Source organism: Trifolium pratense, linkage group LG6 (assembly GCF_020283565.1).
Source record: "Trifolium pratense cultivar HEN17-A07 linkage group LG6, ARS_RC_1.1, whole genome shotgun sequence".
In the NCBI taxonomy this organism is placed as follows: Eukaryota; Viridiplantae; Streptophyta; class Magnoliopsida; order Fabales; family Fabaceae; genus Trifolium; species Trifolium pratense.
The window spans coordinates 37,196,650-37,214,287 of record NC_060064.1 but is presented as its reverse complement, the minus strand read 5'-3'; the positions used below and the strand labels follow the sequence as shown (position 1 = coordinate 37,214,287).

Below are 17,638 nucleotides of genomic sequence, written 5' to 3'. Positions count from 1 at the left end.
TGTATAGAAGATCATATATAATCCATTATTCAATGAAACTAATTAACTTTTTTTTTTGTATATACTTTAAAGATAATATAATTTGTACACCGAAAAAAAATGATAATATAATTAAATAAACAATATTTCATTATTTATAAATCAAATAATTAGACTGGTAATTTATTTTAATTTGTTTCAAATAGTTTTAATAATTTAATTTATTTTTTTAAAATATTCTTGCAACTCACTGTAATCTGCTTTTATAATTTAAAATCAACTTAAAAAAATAAATAAATAGCAAAGAGTAATGGGAAGTGAAGAAGAGTTTAGAAACGAAATGAATTACTCTGCTATTATGCAAAAATAATGTCATCGAGAAGAAATGCTTTGGAATATGAATGAAGTGCTTTGGGATTACTGTACTAGTATACCGTATACGGCAACATTAATGCAACAGGGGTTAAAATGCAATTACATAGAACTCATTATTAATATTAACAATTACACATTTATTGAAAGTGTGATACATCTTCACCATTAAAATTTTGACATCTCAGCTGGGCTACACAGCCCATTTTATTGGAATGGGTAGTTAAGAATTTGCCATATTTTTATTAGAAATTCTAAAATGGTAGTATATGTTATTCCAAAACTAACTCTGGAAATGCGTTTGTGTAATTAATACATAACATTAAAATATGTTGAATTTTATACAATTTAATAATAGTATACAAATGATTAACTATTTAATAAAGAATAAATTTAAAGAGTGTTTCTTATAAAAATGACTAAAATAATTTTCCAAAGTGTTTCTTATATATAGGATCAAAGAAAGTATTTATTTTGGAATGTACATGTAATATTGCTACATAGCTTTTTTTTTTCTTCTTAGTTTTCATCAAGACATTTACTTTAGTAGATGAGATTGGTGTGGTGCTAATAAAAGAGGAGTTTGAGTTTAATAAAAGAGACCAGTCTTCTATAATATGGCAGAAAAAAAAATGATATTTTTAATTAGAGACTAATTCGACATCAAGTTGGATGGTTATCGCATTTTAAATATATAGTTTGTTACATTTAGTCATAGATGGTTAATGATATAATAAGGCGCAACACCAATAATGAATTGATCTAAGGATCTAAGTAGTAATGATTTTGGTCCCTTTAAATATGTGGTCAGATGTCGATTCTCATGAGTATATGTATATTCAAACACCTTAAGAATTGTGGTTAATGATGTATAAAATCCTGTTTAATTGCTTGTAATAGATTATTAATGAATTGTTATACATTGTAATATTCATTAGTTAATTATCAATTAAATATAAGAAATATTTATATTACATTAATCAGATAAGTCGATCTAAAAATTGATGTGAAAATTATGTGTGAAATTTACACAACTTAAATAGAAAACAAACCAATATTCTCATGATGTGATGATGACATATGGAATGATCAATAATCAAATGACTTTCTTAGAACTAACTAGATTGAGTAGTACACTTTCTAGTTATTTTTTGTTGGTATTTATTTCTAGTTTGTACACGTCGTGCTTTGAACGTGTTAAGCAATATTCCCTGCGCCGACCGCTGCTAGTGGCAGTACTAGTTGCTTAATTTGGCTTTTGACTGGTCATCAACTAACTGTCTTGATCTTGACATGCATCTACTATATAAGAAAAGAACATACATATGAAATTCTTAATTTGCCCCTATTTTATTTCTTGACACATAATCAATTCAGGGTTATTTTGTGTCTTTATTAAAAAAAGTTAGTAGAAAAATGCTAAAAAATTTCTTAGTAGGATTCGAACCCTTAACCTTTTAGTTACACTTCTTATTATATTTACCACTAAGCCATATGAATTAATTTGTTATATTTTTGGAACCAACATATAATCAATATGAGTTAAGTTAAAAGAAGAAAGGGGAAGTGTTTATTTTTTTTTTTTATAATTAGAGAGTAAAATTCATGTACAAATAAAATGAGAGATTCAATGAAATTCTTTATTTCAACGTCATAAGTGCATTATACCAAATAAAACAACAAATGTATGATTTTGTTTTTACAATATAGAGGTATATGGTGTTGTTTCCATTTATTTATGATATTTTATTTGAGTCCAACCCTTTCTTTATTGTAATTTTATCATTTATTAATATTGTTTATGTTTTGTTATTTTAGATTCACTCAACTTGATTTATGGACTTCAATCCAATATTTAATTAAGTTAATTTTCAATTTGTAGTTCAACTCAATAAATTTAATTAATTTAATACAAGAATATGGTGGGAGAAAAACTGAAAAACTCCCGTAAAAAAATGGTGAGACAAAAACAATAAAAATTGTCAATTACCTCAAGAGGATTATTTTTTACAATTGCGCGTGAATGATACATTTAGTTTAAAAAAAACAGTAAAAATTAAATACAAAGTTGAAAATAGTTGAAAAATAAATGACATTTTTTAGAAGTTTTTTTTTTTTGAAAGATTTTTTGTTGTTGATATAAGGACTAATATTTTTTTTAGGAAACCAAAATAATATATATTAACATAGACAACCTCCCCAACACAAGACGTACCGAGGTAGACTACAAAAGTTTACAAAGAGTTAGAGAAACAAAACCATAAACAAATCACACAAGAAAGATATAACAAGAAAGATATGACTTTCGTTCTTATGAGATTTTTCTACGCCGAAGAAAATTATTGGAGAAAAAACCGACTAAAATATTATGTTGCCTATTTTTTTTTAATAATTTTATGGGTTATATTCATATTAATACGGGAACCTAATTTTTTTGAATATATCTACGGGTCTTATATTTTTACTCATATATTAGTAAAGTTGTTTATTTTTTTTTTATAATTTTACAAGTTATAGACATATATTAATACGAGGACATAATCTTTCGTGTGAATTCTACGGGACCTATGTTTTTCCTCTTTTTTCAACAAACAATATTCATTTATTCAAGTAAGTAGAATACATGTGAATTTGCACTGAATCTGAATCGGAGCAAATCTACAAATCTGAACAAAACAAACATCGTACTACAACGGAATTAAACCGAACACCGTACCAAGACGCGAACTCAAGACAAAAAACTCTGCACTAAGACAGGACTAAAACAACATCAGACAAGAACAACAAAAGAAAACTCAAATGAAACATAAGAATGTGTGAAAATCACTTATTTAAATAAAAAAGGGTCTTGCTAACGAGTGCCCCCGAGACACTCTTTAAGCATTCCATTTAAAGAAACTTTTTATTCAAAAAGTTAAACATTACAATTTTCAATGCGTTGATTTTATGCATTCCGATAAAAATACTATAAAATCTTTACTATTTAAGGGCTTAAAGAGTGCTCCGGGGCACTATTTAACATTTGCCATAAAACAAATAGGGTAAATGATCATTTACCCCCTGCAAAATAAGCAAATTTTCGTTTACCCCCTATGCAGATTTTTTTTCTGTTTACTCCCCTGCAAAAAATAGATTCCCTCATTTTGCCCCCTGGGTGTACAACAGGACATGTGACTGTGCAAATCTGCTGACGTGGCTTGTACACATGGAAAAAATCATTTATATTTATTTTTTAAATTCCCTGTCACATAATATATATATTTTTTTTTAAAAAATTCCTACAAAAAAAAAAACAAATTTTTTTTCCCTAAATTAAAAATAAAATTTCCTACAAATAATTTTTTTCCTACAAAATAAAAAAAAGATTTCGTACAAAAATAACTTTTTTTGCCTAAATAAAAAATTAAATTTTCTTATTTTGTCCTCAAAATAAAGAATTTAATGATTTATTTTCAAATATCTTTTAATTAAAAAAAATAGAATCTTTATTTTTGTTTGCATAATTTAGTGTTGCAGATATAGTGCAAGCTAAGGTTGCTGCACAATTTAATATCACATAAGAATTGAAGCATAATTTTGCTTTATTTTTTTTGCTGCATAATTTAATATCACATATAATTTTGGTAGAAGAGGAAAACACAAATAAAACTTCTTCTTCTATTTTTTTTTAATTCAAAGAGATTAACAAAAAAAATAAAGTTTTGTTTTTAAAAATTAAAGATTATATTTTTTTTTAATTCAAAGAGATTTGAAAATAAATCTTTAAAATATTTAATTTGGAAATAAACTTTATTTCGGAGTAAATCTTTATTTTGGGAGTAAAATAAGAAAATTCATTTTTTTTATTTTGGGAGGATTTTTTTTTTAAAATTCGTTTGTAGGAAAACAAATATAATTTTTAAAATTTTGTAGGAAAAAAATTATTTGTAGGAATTTTTTTTTAATTTTGGGAAAAGAAAATAAGAAAATTGGTTTTTTTATTTTGTAGGAAATTTTTTTTAACTTTTTTATAAAAAAAAAAATATCTGACGTGGAATTTTTTAAAAAAATATAAATGATTTTTTCCATGTGTACAAGCCACGTCAGCAGATTTGCACAGTCACATGACCTGCTGTACAGCCAGGGGGCAAAATGAGAGAATTTATTTTTTGCTGGGGGTAAATAGAAAAAAAATATGCACAGGGGGGTAAACGAAAATTTGCTTATTTTGCAGGGGGTAAATGATCATTTACCCAAACAAATATATAAAACAATCAAAAGGGGGTGATTTAAGATCAAAATTATCCAAAATCACCCCTCTTTGGAAGATGAACAAGAATAAAAAGCAAAAAATAGGGTTTACTATATTGTTGTTGTGGAGAGGCTATGAAAAAGCAAAAAGTGAAATATGTTTTTTCTCTTATTAATAAGATTTCATGTTCTTTAATAATTTATGTAGGACCTATATATATTTATACTCATGAATTAATAAGACAACCTTTTTTTTGTGATTTTTACGAGACTTATAATTTTAATCATATATTAATAAAGTTGTTTATTTTTTTATAATTTTGCGGGTTATACTAAATCAAATATTAATACAAGGACCTAATTATTTTGTTCATTTTTACGAGACATGTATTTTTTTATTAATATATTAATAAGGTTTCTCATTCTTGACATATATTTATACTCATGCATTAATAGAAGGATATAATCTTTTGTGTGATTTCTGCGGTGCCTTTTTTTTTTTGAACAAACTAAAATGAATTTTATTATTAATAATGAGTCCTGATTGGCACAAGGTGTGCCAAACAAAACAACAACAATTTATATCATACACGTACGCAGGTCCTATGTTTTTACTCTTATTAATAAAATTTCCAGTTTTTAACTATTTTTTGTGAACTTATATTTATACTCATATATTAATATACGATAACCTGATCTTTTGTGTGGTTTATGCGGGACCTATGTTTTCTACTCATATTAATACGTTTGTCCGTTCTTTTATAACATCTACGGAACCTATAAAATACTCATATATTAATATGGAAACTTTTTTTTTTGTCATTTCTACGGGGCTTATAATTTTATTTATATATTAATTAAGTTGTCTATTTTGTTTTACAATTTTATGGGTTATACTCATATTTAATACGGTGACATAATTATTTTGATGATTTCTGTGAGACCTTTATTTTCACTAGCATATTAACAAGGTAACCTATTTTTTAATAATTTTAAAAGGATATATTTATACTCATATATTTAACACAGGGACCTAATTTTTTTGTGGTTTTTACAAGGCCTATGTTTTTACTAATATATTAATAAGGTAGTCTATTTTTCCATAATTTCTACATTATCCTTTATATTCAAATATTAATACGGAGACATAAGGTTTTTTTGTGATAGTTTTACCATTGTTCTTTTTCTATTTTTTTACCAAATATTATATCTTTCTATTTTTTTAATCTTTTAATCTACTTTCCAATAAATTACTATTTTATGTTATCAAGTGAGGAGCGGCAACGCCGCGACTCCCGTGCGGACGCACGGGTGTCCAGCTAGTTTATTCTTAAATTAAATAGTCACATTGAAGGGCCTATTTGTTATAGATTTTTTTTAAAATAGATTCTTATAGTGTTAAATATTTGTGTAAAAAAAATTTACAAAGAAATTTTTTATAAAAACTTCAAATGAAAATTTGATTTGAATAGTTATTCTTAAAATGTTATTTTAGGTATTTGATAATTTTATTGAAAATTTTTTTGAATATCAAAATTTCGAAAAATCATATAATTTTGAAGGTATTTCAAATAGATTTTCATAAAAATCATTTTTGAAATACAACTTTTTGATAAAAATTGTGATTTTGACTATGTTTTGATCTTCAATAATGTATATTTATGTTATATGATGTCAAAATTAGTGTTTCAATTTAGAAAAAACGAATATAAAAAAACTTGTAATTTTAAAATACATTTAAAAAAAATTATTTTCAAAAAAAAAAAAAAAACTATTTTTTTAAAACTGAAACAAATAGCTTCGCAATATCTGTTACTATGCGTGAACATGAAGTACTGTAATGCATGACTTGAGCAAAATTAGTAGCGTGGAAAAGTATTATCCCCATTTTGATCAAATGTATGCGTCTATTTGTTGCACACCAAATTAGTTTTTGTCAACGCACGCAGTCCATCTTGAAGCTTTTCGGTAGTAATCAAATTAGTACCTGTTTGGTTGCACGGTGAGTGCACCAAAACGCACGTTTATGGCAAACAAAAGCAATTCTATGATAATAATTATGTTTGGCTACATAAAAGACAACTTGATTCTAGTGCCCAAACTTGATTCTGGAAGAAGCTTGTATTTGTAGCTTCTGCGTCAACAAAATCAATTCTACTATTTTGTTGAAAATTTATTTTGTATAATATCCTTGTATGTCTATTATACCCTTGTTTATATAATGCTTTGTTTTATTTCTTATGCTTGTAACAGTGTCTTTTTCCACTGTTGTTCATTTGTTTGTTCATTATATATATATATATATATATATATATATATATATATATATTTTAACTGATAAAAAAATGAATTTAATTTATATACATTATAAGTGTAAAGTTATTTACACATACATCTAATAATATAGCAACACATCATCTATTGTTTTTTGGTTTATAACACATCATGTATTGTTTTAAAAAACACATGATGTACCACGTTCATTAAATGATGTGGCAATACATCATTGTATACATGTGTAAAAAATTTTTACACTAACAATGCATAACAACTGAACTCCAAAAAATTTGCTTCTATATTTTTTTTTCCTCAGCGGAACCATGCTTATATTATTATTATTATTTTTTTTATTATAGTCAACTATTTCTTATACTTACCTACCAGCCTATATTATTTGTTTTCTACTCAGCGGAACCATGGTTATATTATTTTTCAATTATTTGCTACGGTATTATATATTTTATTAAATTGTAGGTTGATAATACAGTTTTACAGAAAATAGTTTCTAAATATAATATGCATTTTACTGTTTATAATTTTTCAATTGTTTATAATTTTTTAAATCTGGTTTTAAATTTTTCTGTTGTTTGATTATTAGTTAAATTAAAAACCCATTTTGGTAATTAGCCACCTTAAAAGCAATTTTGATCTAAACTATCCAAACAATATAAATTGGTGAAAATCAGTTTTACTAAATGAATCCAAACATAAATCAATTCTGTCAAACTCACTTCTAATCAAAATCAATTTTTTCAAACTCAATTCTGTCAAACTCAATTCTCTTCGCCGCCAAACCAAACACATACTTAATCAAACATGCTAGTATTATTCAGTCACACACTAATTAATACTACTTTATGCGCTTTGGCTAACATGGAAGACTTCACTAAGTCTTTTATGGTGCACAAGTTTCGAATATTATTATAACGAATACGAATTTTATAAAATCTACCGTTGGATTGAAAGTTTATATCATATAGATCATCCATAATTTTTTTGGTTATTGAGACTCATCAAGATTAACGGTATTCAATTAAAATTCATAAACCGTTAATTTTGATGGGTCACAATAACATATCAAATAATTTTCGATTTTTTTTAAAAGAATTATGGACGATCTATATGATATAAACTTTCAATCCAACTGTAGATTTTGTAAAATTAGTATTCGTTATAATAATACGAGCAACTTGTGCATAGTGCACAATTTGTGTTACTTGTGCACATTAGAAGTAGCCTACTTTATGAGTTACAAACATTATAAACAAGTACTGATTCACGCACACAGAAAAAGAATGAAGGTAAGAATCTATGCATTCCCATAGATTCATTAATTATATACGGCGTAGCCCTCTTTTATGGGTTTTTGTTCATCTTATGCAAATATTTGATTATTAATAATAATATTTTTCGTTCAAAAAAAAATTCACTAATTATTTGAGTATTCACTCGGTTCTTTATTAGTATAGTTCAGATACATTAATAAATTTAGAAAGATAAAATGTTTCTTATAAAAAAAGACTAGAGATAATACTAGTTATTATTAAGAATTACTTATGAGAGGTCCACAAATTTTAGTTTAACCGGTAGAAATGTCGAAATTGCTAGTGTCGGACGTCAAAATCGGGGTTCGAACCCTGATCACTCCATTTTGTGTGTGTGAGTTTTCAATGACTTTGTCATTTTGTCTATCAAACTTTAAAATAGTATTAGTGTTTTTCATAGATTAATTGGCTCAACTATTATCAGATTTTTACTATTGGATCACTTATTATATATATTCACAAACCTTATCCATTATTGCAAATAAGAGATTACTATTACAAATCAATTTTTATAGAGTTGCACTAGACGCAATCTAAAATTCTTTGATTTGTGTTAAAAAAAATTATTTTTTTTGACAAATATACTAGAAAAAGAAAGAAAATAGGAGTGCATTTCACATTTCAATAGTAGTATTTCAAAGAAGAACAACCAACTTGGCAGCTTATACAGGACCGGTTCAGTTGGTAGCTAGCTCACCCAAACAACATCAACATACGGCCGGCAACTCCCACGCGGTTCTTAACCAGCATGAGTAAGTGTAAACCTCACGTGACCAAAACACTTTTTATGAAATACCCAAAAGATACAATGCTTGTGCCCATTTGAACGTTAATATTGCATCAACAATGAGGGTATTGGTGTCATTACAGTGAGTTCTGTACGACTAGTCAAACCAGTCCCAAACATCACTTTTTTGTTTTCCGCTGCTTGATGTTGAAAGTTTTGCCATATAAAATGAAATACTATAGCTTAAATCACCGCCAAAAAAATAATGTGAAATATAATTTTTATATTCTTACGTACTTTCTAGAATTAAAAATAATTTTTTTCATAAAAAAATAAAACAAATTTAAAAATTTTAAGAACCCCGAGTAAAAATTTAAAATATATATATGAAATAATTTTTTATATTCAGAACTCTATATATATATTGCAATATCTCTACCTACTGTGTTAAGTTTGTGGGAACAATATCGACTGAGTTAAGCTCATAGAGACTACGGGGACAAATTTTATTTGAATTGTATGGGGAAGTACTTTCTCTACAATTGAAGAAGTATGGAGCCTCCATAAATGGTTTGATTAAATCAGTCAAACTCATTGACTTTATTCTATTAACGCCTTATAAATGTTAAACTCCATATCCAAATGTTACTCACCAATTAATCCCAACTCATTCTCAACTTCACCCATATCACATTCATAAATTCTTAATTACTTTCACTTCAATTTGTTAATTCAAGCTAAGTAGACATGAAAAGACAACGGGATATAGAAGGGTTAGAAAGCATAGATTTAGCAAATTGTCTAATGATGCTCTCTTATCCCCAAAAACAACAAAACAATAAACCAAATCAAAAAAGTTTTGGGCCAATGGAATATGAGTGCAAAACATGCAACAAAAAATTCTCATCATTTCAAGCACTTGGTGGCCATAGGGCTAGTCATAAAAGATCAAAATTTGAAGGGGATGAACTCATCAAAGCAAATGCATTGACTTTGGGAAATAAACCCAAAATGCATGAATGTTCCATTTGTGGTCAAGAATTTTCTTTGGGACAAGCATTAGGTGGACACATGAGAAGACATAAAGCTATCATCAATGAAGAGGTTGTTTCTTCAACGGAAAAAGTTGTGAAGTTACCAATTTTAAAGAGATTGAATAGTACAAGGATTATGTGCTTGGACTTGAACTTGACACCATTAGAGAATGATTTGAAGTTATTGTTTGGAAAGATGGCTCCCAATCTTGATGTTTTAGTCTGATCAATGACCAATTCTTTGTTGCTGCATAGATTCTTTGTTAATTGATCACCATTAATTTTTTGTATTTTATTCTTTCAATTAATTCTTAACATATATGAACATTTATTTTTATCTCAGAAATAGAAAACTACTTAAGGGAATTGGAAATAAAATTAACGTGCCAAAGCAATATGAGTTGTTTTTTTACAAATAATAATACAATTGCCCAGGTAGCTTAACTGATTTAAGTTAAGAGTTGAAAAAAATTTAAGGTGTAAAAGGACTAAAGTTCGAGTTCCGATGAAAGAAAAGATATTAACATTAACAACTATTTGATTTGACCGTTCAAAAAAAAAAAACTAGCCGTCGTATAAACTTATCACGGTTATCAACTGTTCGATTAAACAGATTTAATAAATTTTCAATGGACAAATCACACCGGATCTTTTCCCTTATTCATCCGTTTCTTTTCAATTGTCATTTTAGTATAAAACTCTCTAATAAAGATAATGAATTATTGAAGTTTCTTTTCTTCCTATTCTACCATCATTTTGAAAGAAAAAAAAATGTAATTATTGAAAATTAATTAATTAATTTTATGAAAAATGTGAAATTAGAGTTATTGAAAGAATAAGGATATAATTGACCAATTACAACTTTAAACTATCAAAGACGGGATTTACTTTTGTCACCCTATCCATTTTCTCTGCATCCTACGAATTTACCAAAAACATCCTACCTTTATATCGCCGCTATTTAAGTGGATGACATTTTTTTTAAAAATTGTCATGTTTATAACGTCCGCTACTTAAATAGCAAAAAAGTAAAACGGAAAACATATAGGGCGCCCGAGTAATCGGTAGGGTAGAAAAATAAATCCCTTTGATTGTTGGGCTTTATTTTACAGAAAAGTATGGATGACCCGACCCGTCACACTATCGGTGTAAGTAATAGTAATCGCTTATTACTCTCATACATGAGAGGAGAGGAGGGTGAAGCTTTGACAAGGTACATTATGGGAAAGTAGTGTTCTTGTTTATGATTTTCTCTAATGTTTAATAATAATCGCTTTTTTCCATGTTTAATTTCTCATCATTACTTATTCTTCCTTTTCCTCCGATGTAGATACAAACCAACCCACGATGTCGGAGCTTTTAAACATGATCCCATGTTCTTACAACAAGCGATTTAAGTTTTCCACCTGATAATCACATTTAGGAAGTGTTTGGTAACACCAATAAGCTAGCTTATAGTTTATTATATCTTGTTGGGGAAACAGTCATTTTAGTCCTCAATGTGCAACTCGCTGTCATTTTGGTCCTTGATTGAAGAAAAAATATAAAATAGTCCCTGACTCTGCAATCCGTTAGTCATTTTGGTCCCTGACGTTAAAATTGACAATTAACTTTACAAAAAAGCTTATGTGACATTTTTTTGGAGATACGTGGCACGCTGAGTAGGCATTAATTGGACAAGTGGGACATGGCCAGAGACCAAAAAAAATATTGGCATTTTGATCTCTCAATTGAATAGTGAGAAATCTCAATTGAATTACAACAAATTTTATTGTCCAAAAAAATAATTTCTTTTATTAAAAAAATCTTTTATAATTCTTTAAAATTCTAATTCAATACACCCTTTATTTTATAAGGAAATAAATAAATTTTAAAAAAGGAAAGTATGGTATGACCTGACCCTTCACTATATAATAATAGGACACTTCTGATTTTTCCCTGCTTTGGGCGTCTCTCGGCAGCTAAAGAGGAGGGTGAAGCTTCTTTGACAAGGTACATTATGACAAAACTTTGTTATTTCTTCTCCTCAAAGTAGTTGTTGTTTTTGGTAGACTGTATTTTCTCTTCTGTTTAGTAATAATCGCTTTTCGCATCATTCTCTTCATTCTTCCTTTTCCTCTCATGCAGATAATGTCGGTGATGTCGGAGTTTTTTACATGATCCCCTGTTCTTACAACAAGCAATTTAAGGTTTCCACTTGGTAATCACATTTAAGCTTTTTAACATGATGCCGTTTTCTTAGTTTAGGGACTATTTACTATATTTGAATAGTTTAGGGACTGAATTGGAGATATATTGATAGTTTAGAACCAATTTGATGGTTGTTTTTTTATATTTGGATTTCAGCAAGAGATTGTTAAAGAAGGTAATTGTGGATCCTAAGAAACTCATTAAAAAGAAGAACAATCGAATAAAAGATATAAGGTGTACTATCCATGGCATCAATATTAGTAATCGTAGAGTTATTTTCTCAACAAATAATAATATAATATTTTCTATTCTAACATATTTAACAAACTTAGCTTAAATCTGACACGACTTAATAATAATATATTCGGATTAATGGTGACGAAATTAACCATATCTTGTTATAAATTTTATCAACTTTTTTTCTTCTTAATAAAATAAAAAAAATGCATTCATGGAAAGTACAAGGCTACTTTCAACACAAATTTAACACAATTGTAAACAATTAATGGGATTATCACACCATGAAACAAAGACATAAACATTTGTTATACTTCACTAGACTATGTAACTTTCTAAAGTTGATGAAATGAAAATGACCTTCCCCTTCAATGTTACTATCCAGACCCAACCAATCGATTATCTTTGTCGTCACATAAATTGAAAACGAGCAATTAAACGACAAATGAGAACCGAATTCTAACTCACGAAAGCACAAAACACACGATCGTCAAAGCTCGCCACTTGATAGTTGTAGCCACTTATTTTTTCTCTTGCTAAGATATGTATTTGTGGAGGAACTGCATAGTGTGAAAAGCCACTTAGCATCTACCCGTCAAAGCTCCCCTCCACAAATAAATCTAATTTTTGTGCCAAGATATGAATTTTTGGATGAATTTGGTGGATTTTTTAATTGTTTAGATAAAAGATGGAAACTTGATAATTATAAAACAGATGAATTTTTGGATTTTCAATTTTTTTCACACTTAGACGTGTATGAGTGTACTTGTACTTACTTAAGAAAGAAAAAAAGACCGTATTTTTTTCCTCTTTCTTAAGGCATGGGAATACACTAGATTGCATAAACAGCTCAATAAAGTTTATCTAATCTGATTATACGTAATAATTTGCATGTTAGGCATGAGCTTAACTACCTACGATAAACACAAGCCAAAAAAAAAATAAAAATTAAGCGGGACAGAAGGAGAGTTGGAGTTGGCACATGACAGCAAGACTTTAACAAAGCAAAGCTTCCTATATAAATCACAAAATTACACTGCAATCATTTTTTTTTTTTTAACATTTTGGTCTTTATCTTTTTTTTTGTAATATTTTATTCTTTTATCTTTTATTTGTAACACTATGGTTCTTTATTATTTTTTATTTGTAACATTTAGGTCCTTTATTTCTTATAAATAAATAAGATAAGCATCACATCATCTCAATTCATCAAGGACCCTGAAACACTAATATCCAAAGATGGTAACTTCACCTTTGGATTCTTTAGCCCTATAAATTCTACAAATCGCTACGTTGGAATTTGGTGGAAATCTCAATCTACAATCATATGGGTGGCAAACAGAAATCAACCACTGAATGATTCTAATGGGATTGTCACAGTATCTGAAGATGGAAATCTTGTCGAATTAAATGGACAGAAACAAAAGTGTTTGGATGCATCAAGTGTTTCCAACATAGCATCCAATACAAGTTGTCAGTTTTCAGACTTCGGTAACCTTGTCCTTTTGGACAGCACAACTGGAAACACCTTATGGCAGAGTATTCAGCAACCTTCGGATACATTACTGCCTGGCATGAAACTTTCAATCAACAAAAGAACAGGTAAGAGTATAAACCTAAATTCATGGGAAAGCCCTTCTGACCCATTCGTTGGCAACTTCTCTTGTAGTACTGTTGAAAGTCTACATATAATTGAAGTGTTCATTTGGAATGATACTCGACCATATTGGCGCAGTGGTCCTTGGAATGGCGGGGTCTTCACTGGGATACAGACAATGACAGTAGTGGCATATTTCTTTAGTTTTCGAGGGGGTGATGATGGAGAAGGGAATACTAACATATATTATACAATACAAAATGATGAGGAATTTATCATCTATCACCTGAATTCGCAAGGAAAATTATAAGCAACTGGAAACATCTTATGGCAGAGTATTCAGCAACCGTCAGATAGATTACTGCCTGGTACGAAACTTTCTATCAACAAAAGATCAGGTGAGAAAATCAGACTAAGATCATGGAAAAGCCCTTCTGATCCATCTGTAGGGAGTTTCTCATCTAGTATTGTTGAACGCCGAAATATACTTGAAGTGTTTATTTGGAATGAAACTCGACCGTACTGGCGTAGTGGCCCCTGGAATGGTGGAGTCTTTACAGGAATATCAACTAAGACATATCCACATTTTTATGGTTTTCAAAGCGGAAATGATGGAGAAGGGAATATAAATCTATATTATACTATCCCAAATGGCGAGGCATTTGTGATGTATGTCCTGAAATCACAAGGAGAAATAGAATCAACATTGTGGGACGATGCGAGGAAAGAAGTGCAAGTTACATGGGCTAGCCGAGAATCGGAGTGTGACATATGTGGGGTATATGCAAGCTGTAGTTCACTGAGTTCACCAATCTGCACCTGTTTGAAAGAATTTGAACCCAAGACCGTACAAGAATGGAATAGAAACAATTGGACTGGTGGATGTGTTAGGAGAACACCTTTGCAGTGTGAAAGGGTCAACAATAAAACCACAAGTACAAAGGAAGACGGGTTTTTGAAATTGCAGATGGTTAAAGTACCAGATTTTGCAGAAGGTGTTTCTGTTACCCCAGACATATGCCGAAGCTCATGCTTGCATAATTGCTCTTACGTTGTGTATGCTCATGATTCTGGGATTGGCTGTATGTCTTGGACTAGTAATCTACTTGATATAAAACAACTCGAAAGTGGAGGACTTGATCTATATGTTCGTGTAGCCCATGCAGAACCTGGTAAGCTCAACTTGTTTGTTAAAGCATTTGAAACATAGTTCCTTAACATGATTGTTTCTCTTTGTTTTCGATTGACTTTCTTATATTTTAAATTTAAATTTTCCCTATTTACAGATAGAGGGAGAAACAAAACTTTCATCATTACAATCCCAGTGATAATAGGAATTCTCATAATTGTCCTTTTTGCATATATCATGTGGAGAAGGACTTCAAAAAACTCAGGTAATGTACAATCTTACTGGATTCAAATATAGTTATATAGTTTTGATTTTTCATTGGTATACGAGCTAAGGTCAAATTATGTTTTTAACTCCAGATATATCAACAAAGAAAAAGAAGAACAAAACTTTCCGACTATTTAATAAAGGTAGAATATCAGAACAAAATAATAATAACAAGGTCATTGGAGGACTATCCCAAGTTAAACTACAAGAGCTAATACTATTTGACTTTGGAAAGCTTGCTACCGCCACAAACAACTTCGACTGGTCCAACAAACTTGGGCAGGGTGGTTTTGGTCCAGTATACATGGTACTGTAAATACATTAATGTCTGAATCCATTATCTATAGTAGTTGTTTTCGCTTACTATTTTCTTTCAGGGGAAACTGCAAGATGGTCAAGAAATAGCAGTGAAAAGACTTTCTAGAGCATCTGGTCAAGGGCTAGAAGAATTCATGAATGAAGTAGTCGTTCTTTGTAAGCTACAACACCGCAATCTTGTGAAACTTCTTGGCTGCTGTATTGAAGGTGATGAAAAGATGTTGGTGTATGAGTATATGTCAAACAAAAGTTTGGATGCATTTATCTTTGGTTAGTTCTTCGAAGCTCCCTTTGCTACTTTCTCATACAATTCCATACTTCCAAGTTTCCTTTTTTTAAGCTGGTAGAAAATATTTAAAGAATAAGTAATTGCTTCACAGCCAGAAGCTTGATAATGAATGATTTTGATGTTCAGTTCATCTTTTAATATGTTCAAAATAGTATTAATGTCACCCTTATTTTTTAGATTAATCGAAAAATAAACTATTGGATTGGAGGACACGATATAGCATCATAGAAGGAATAGCTCGAGGATTGCTATATCTTCACAGGGATTCTAGACTAAGAATTATACATAGAGATTTGAAGGCAAGTAATATATTGTTAGATGAGGAGCTGAATCCAAAAATATCAGATTTTGGTATGGCTAGAATCTTTGGAGGGAGAGAAGATCAAGCCAATACTATTAGAGTTGTTGGAACTTAGTAAGTCTGACTTCCTTGTCCTAGATTATTTTACGATATTTGGAGAATAACTTTTTACATTTTAACGCAGTGGCTATATGTCTCCGGAATATGCAATGCAAGGACTATTTTCGGAGAAATCAGATGTATTTAGCTTTGGTATTTTGATACTTGAGATCCTGAGTGGGAGAAGAAACTCTAGTTTTTATGACAATGAGCATGCTCTAAGTCTTTTAGGATTTGTAAGCCTCTAGTTCATTTCTGACTTAATATCTGGCGCTCTTTCTTTTTGCAGATACATTTTGCAAATGTATGACATTCTTTGATTTTCATTTAGGTCTGGATACAATGGCGTGAAGGAAGTATTTTGTCTTTAATAGATCCAGAAATATATGATCATAGTGATCATAATTATATTTCAAGGTGCATACATATAGGGCTGTTGTGTGTACAAGAACTTGCTGTAGATAGGCCTACTATGGCTGCAGTAATTTCTATGCTTATCAGTGAGGCTGCATTTCGTCCTCCTCCTAGACAGCCTGCTTTCATCTTGAGGCAGAATATGTTGAATTCAAAGTCGCCTGATGAAAATCAAAATGTTCTATCCGTCAATATGGTCAGTATCACAGACATATCTGGCAGATAGCATAAATACTAGAAAGGATTTTGTGAGAAAGGATTTTGTGGTCAAGTGATATGTGCTCAATACTAGATTCTTTGTTAATTGATATGATTTGTGAGAAAAGAAAAAACTCCTGTAATTGTTGATGCAAAAGGTCTGATCCTTTTTATTTTGTTGCCTATTTGTTGTCATATTATTATAACAAAGCTGGATTGTTAGTTTTCGTTAACATGCCTGATAATGTTGAATGCAAAGTTATCTAAAACATGTGATAGGTTATGCTTCATCAAGAACGCATTTACTCATGCATATACATTGATAATTAACTGTCCAGTGCTTAAAATTCAATTCTCGGGAACAAGTTAGAAATTCTGAACAATCTCCTGCTGAAGGTCAATATGATTCAAGCACTACTTTTAGACGGATCATCTTGCTTATTGCAGGTTTTCATCTCAAAACCGTGGATACATGCATGTTGATAATAGTTAATATTCTCAAAATTAGTACCGTATAATAATAATAATAATAATAACAGTAATATGACAAATCTTTAACACAAATTTACAATAACAAACTTGCGCATACTTCAGACCGTTGCGCTCATACATATAAGTCAGAAACTTATGAATAAAAATAAAATACAACATT

At 29.5% G+C, this 17,638-nt stretch overlaps 2 protein-coding genes and 1 pseudogene across 2 annotated transcripts; all 3 read left to right on the top strand.

Annotated features, from left to right (window-relative positions):
- Window positions 1-9,570: 9,570 nt before the first annotated feature.
- Window positions 9,571-10,289, top strand: LOC123890589 (zinc finger protein ZAT11-like). Its single transcript, XM_045940228.1, has one exon. The coding sequence runs from the start codon at window positions 9,661-9,663 to the stop codon at window positions 10,171-10,173; it is 513 nt and encodes a 170-aa protein (XP_045796184.1). The 5' UTR covers window positions 9,571-9,660; the 3' UTR covers window positions 10,174-10,289.
- An 839-nt stretch (window positions 10,290-11,128) lies between these two features.
- On the top strand, window positions 11,129-14,281 carry LOC123892208 (G-type lectin S-receptor-like serine/threonine-protein kinase At1g11300). The gene is made up of 4 exons (XM_045942021.1): window positions 11,129-11,160; window positions 11,868-11,939; window positions 12,294-12,312; window positions 13,559-14,281. The coding sequence occupies exons 1-4, from the start codon at window positions 11,129-11,131 to the stop codon at window positions 14,279-14,281; spliced, it is 846 nt and encodes a 281-aa protein (XP_045797977.1).
- On the top strand, window positions 13,574-17,209 carry LOC123888778 (annotated as a pseudogene).
- The last annotated feature ends 429 nt before the right edge of the window (window positions 17,210-17,638 follow it).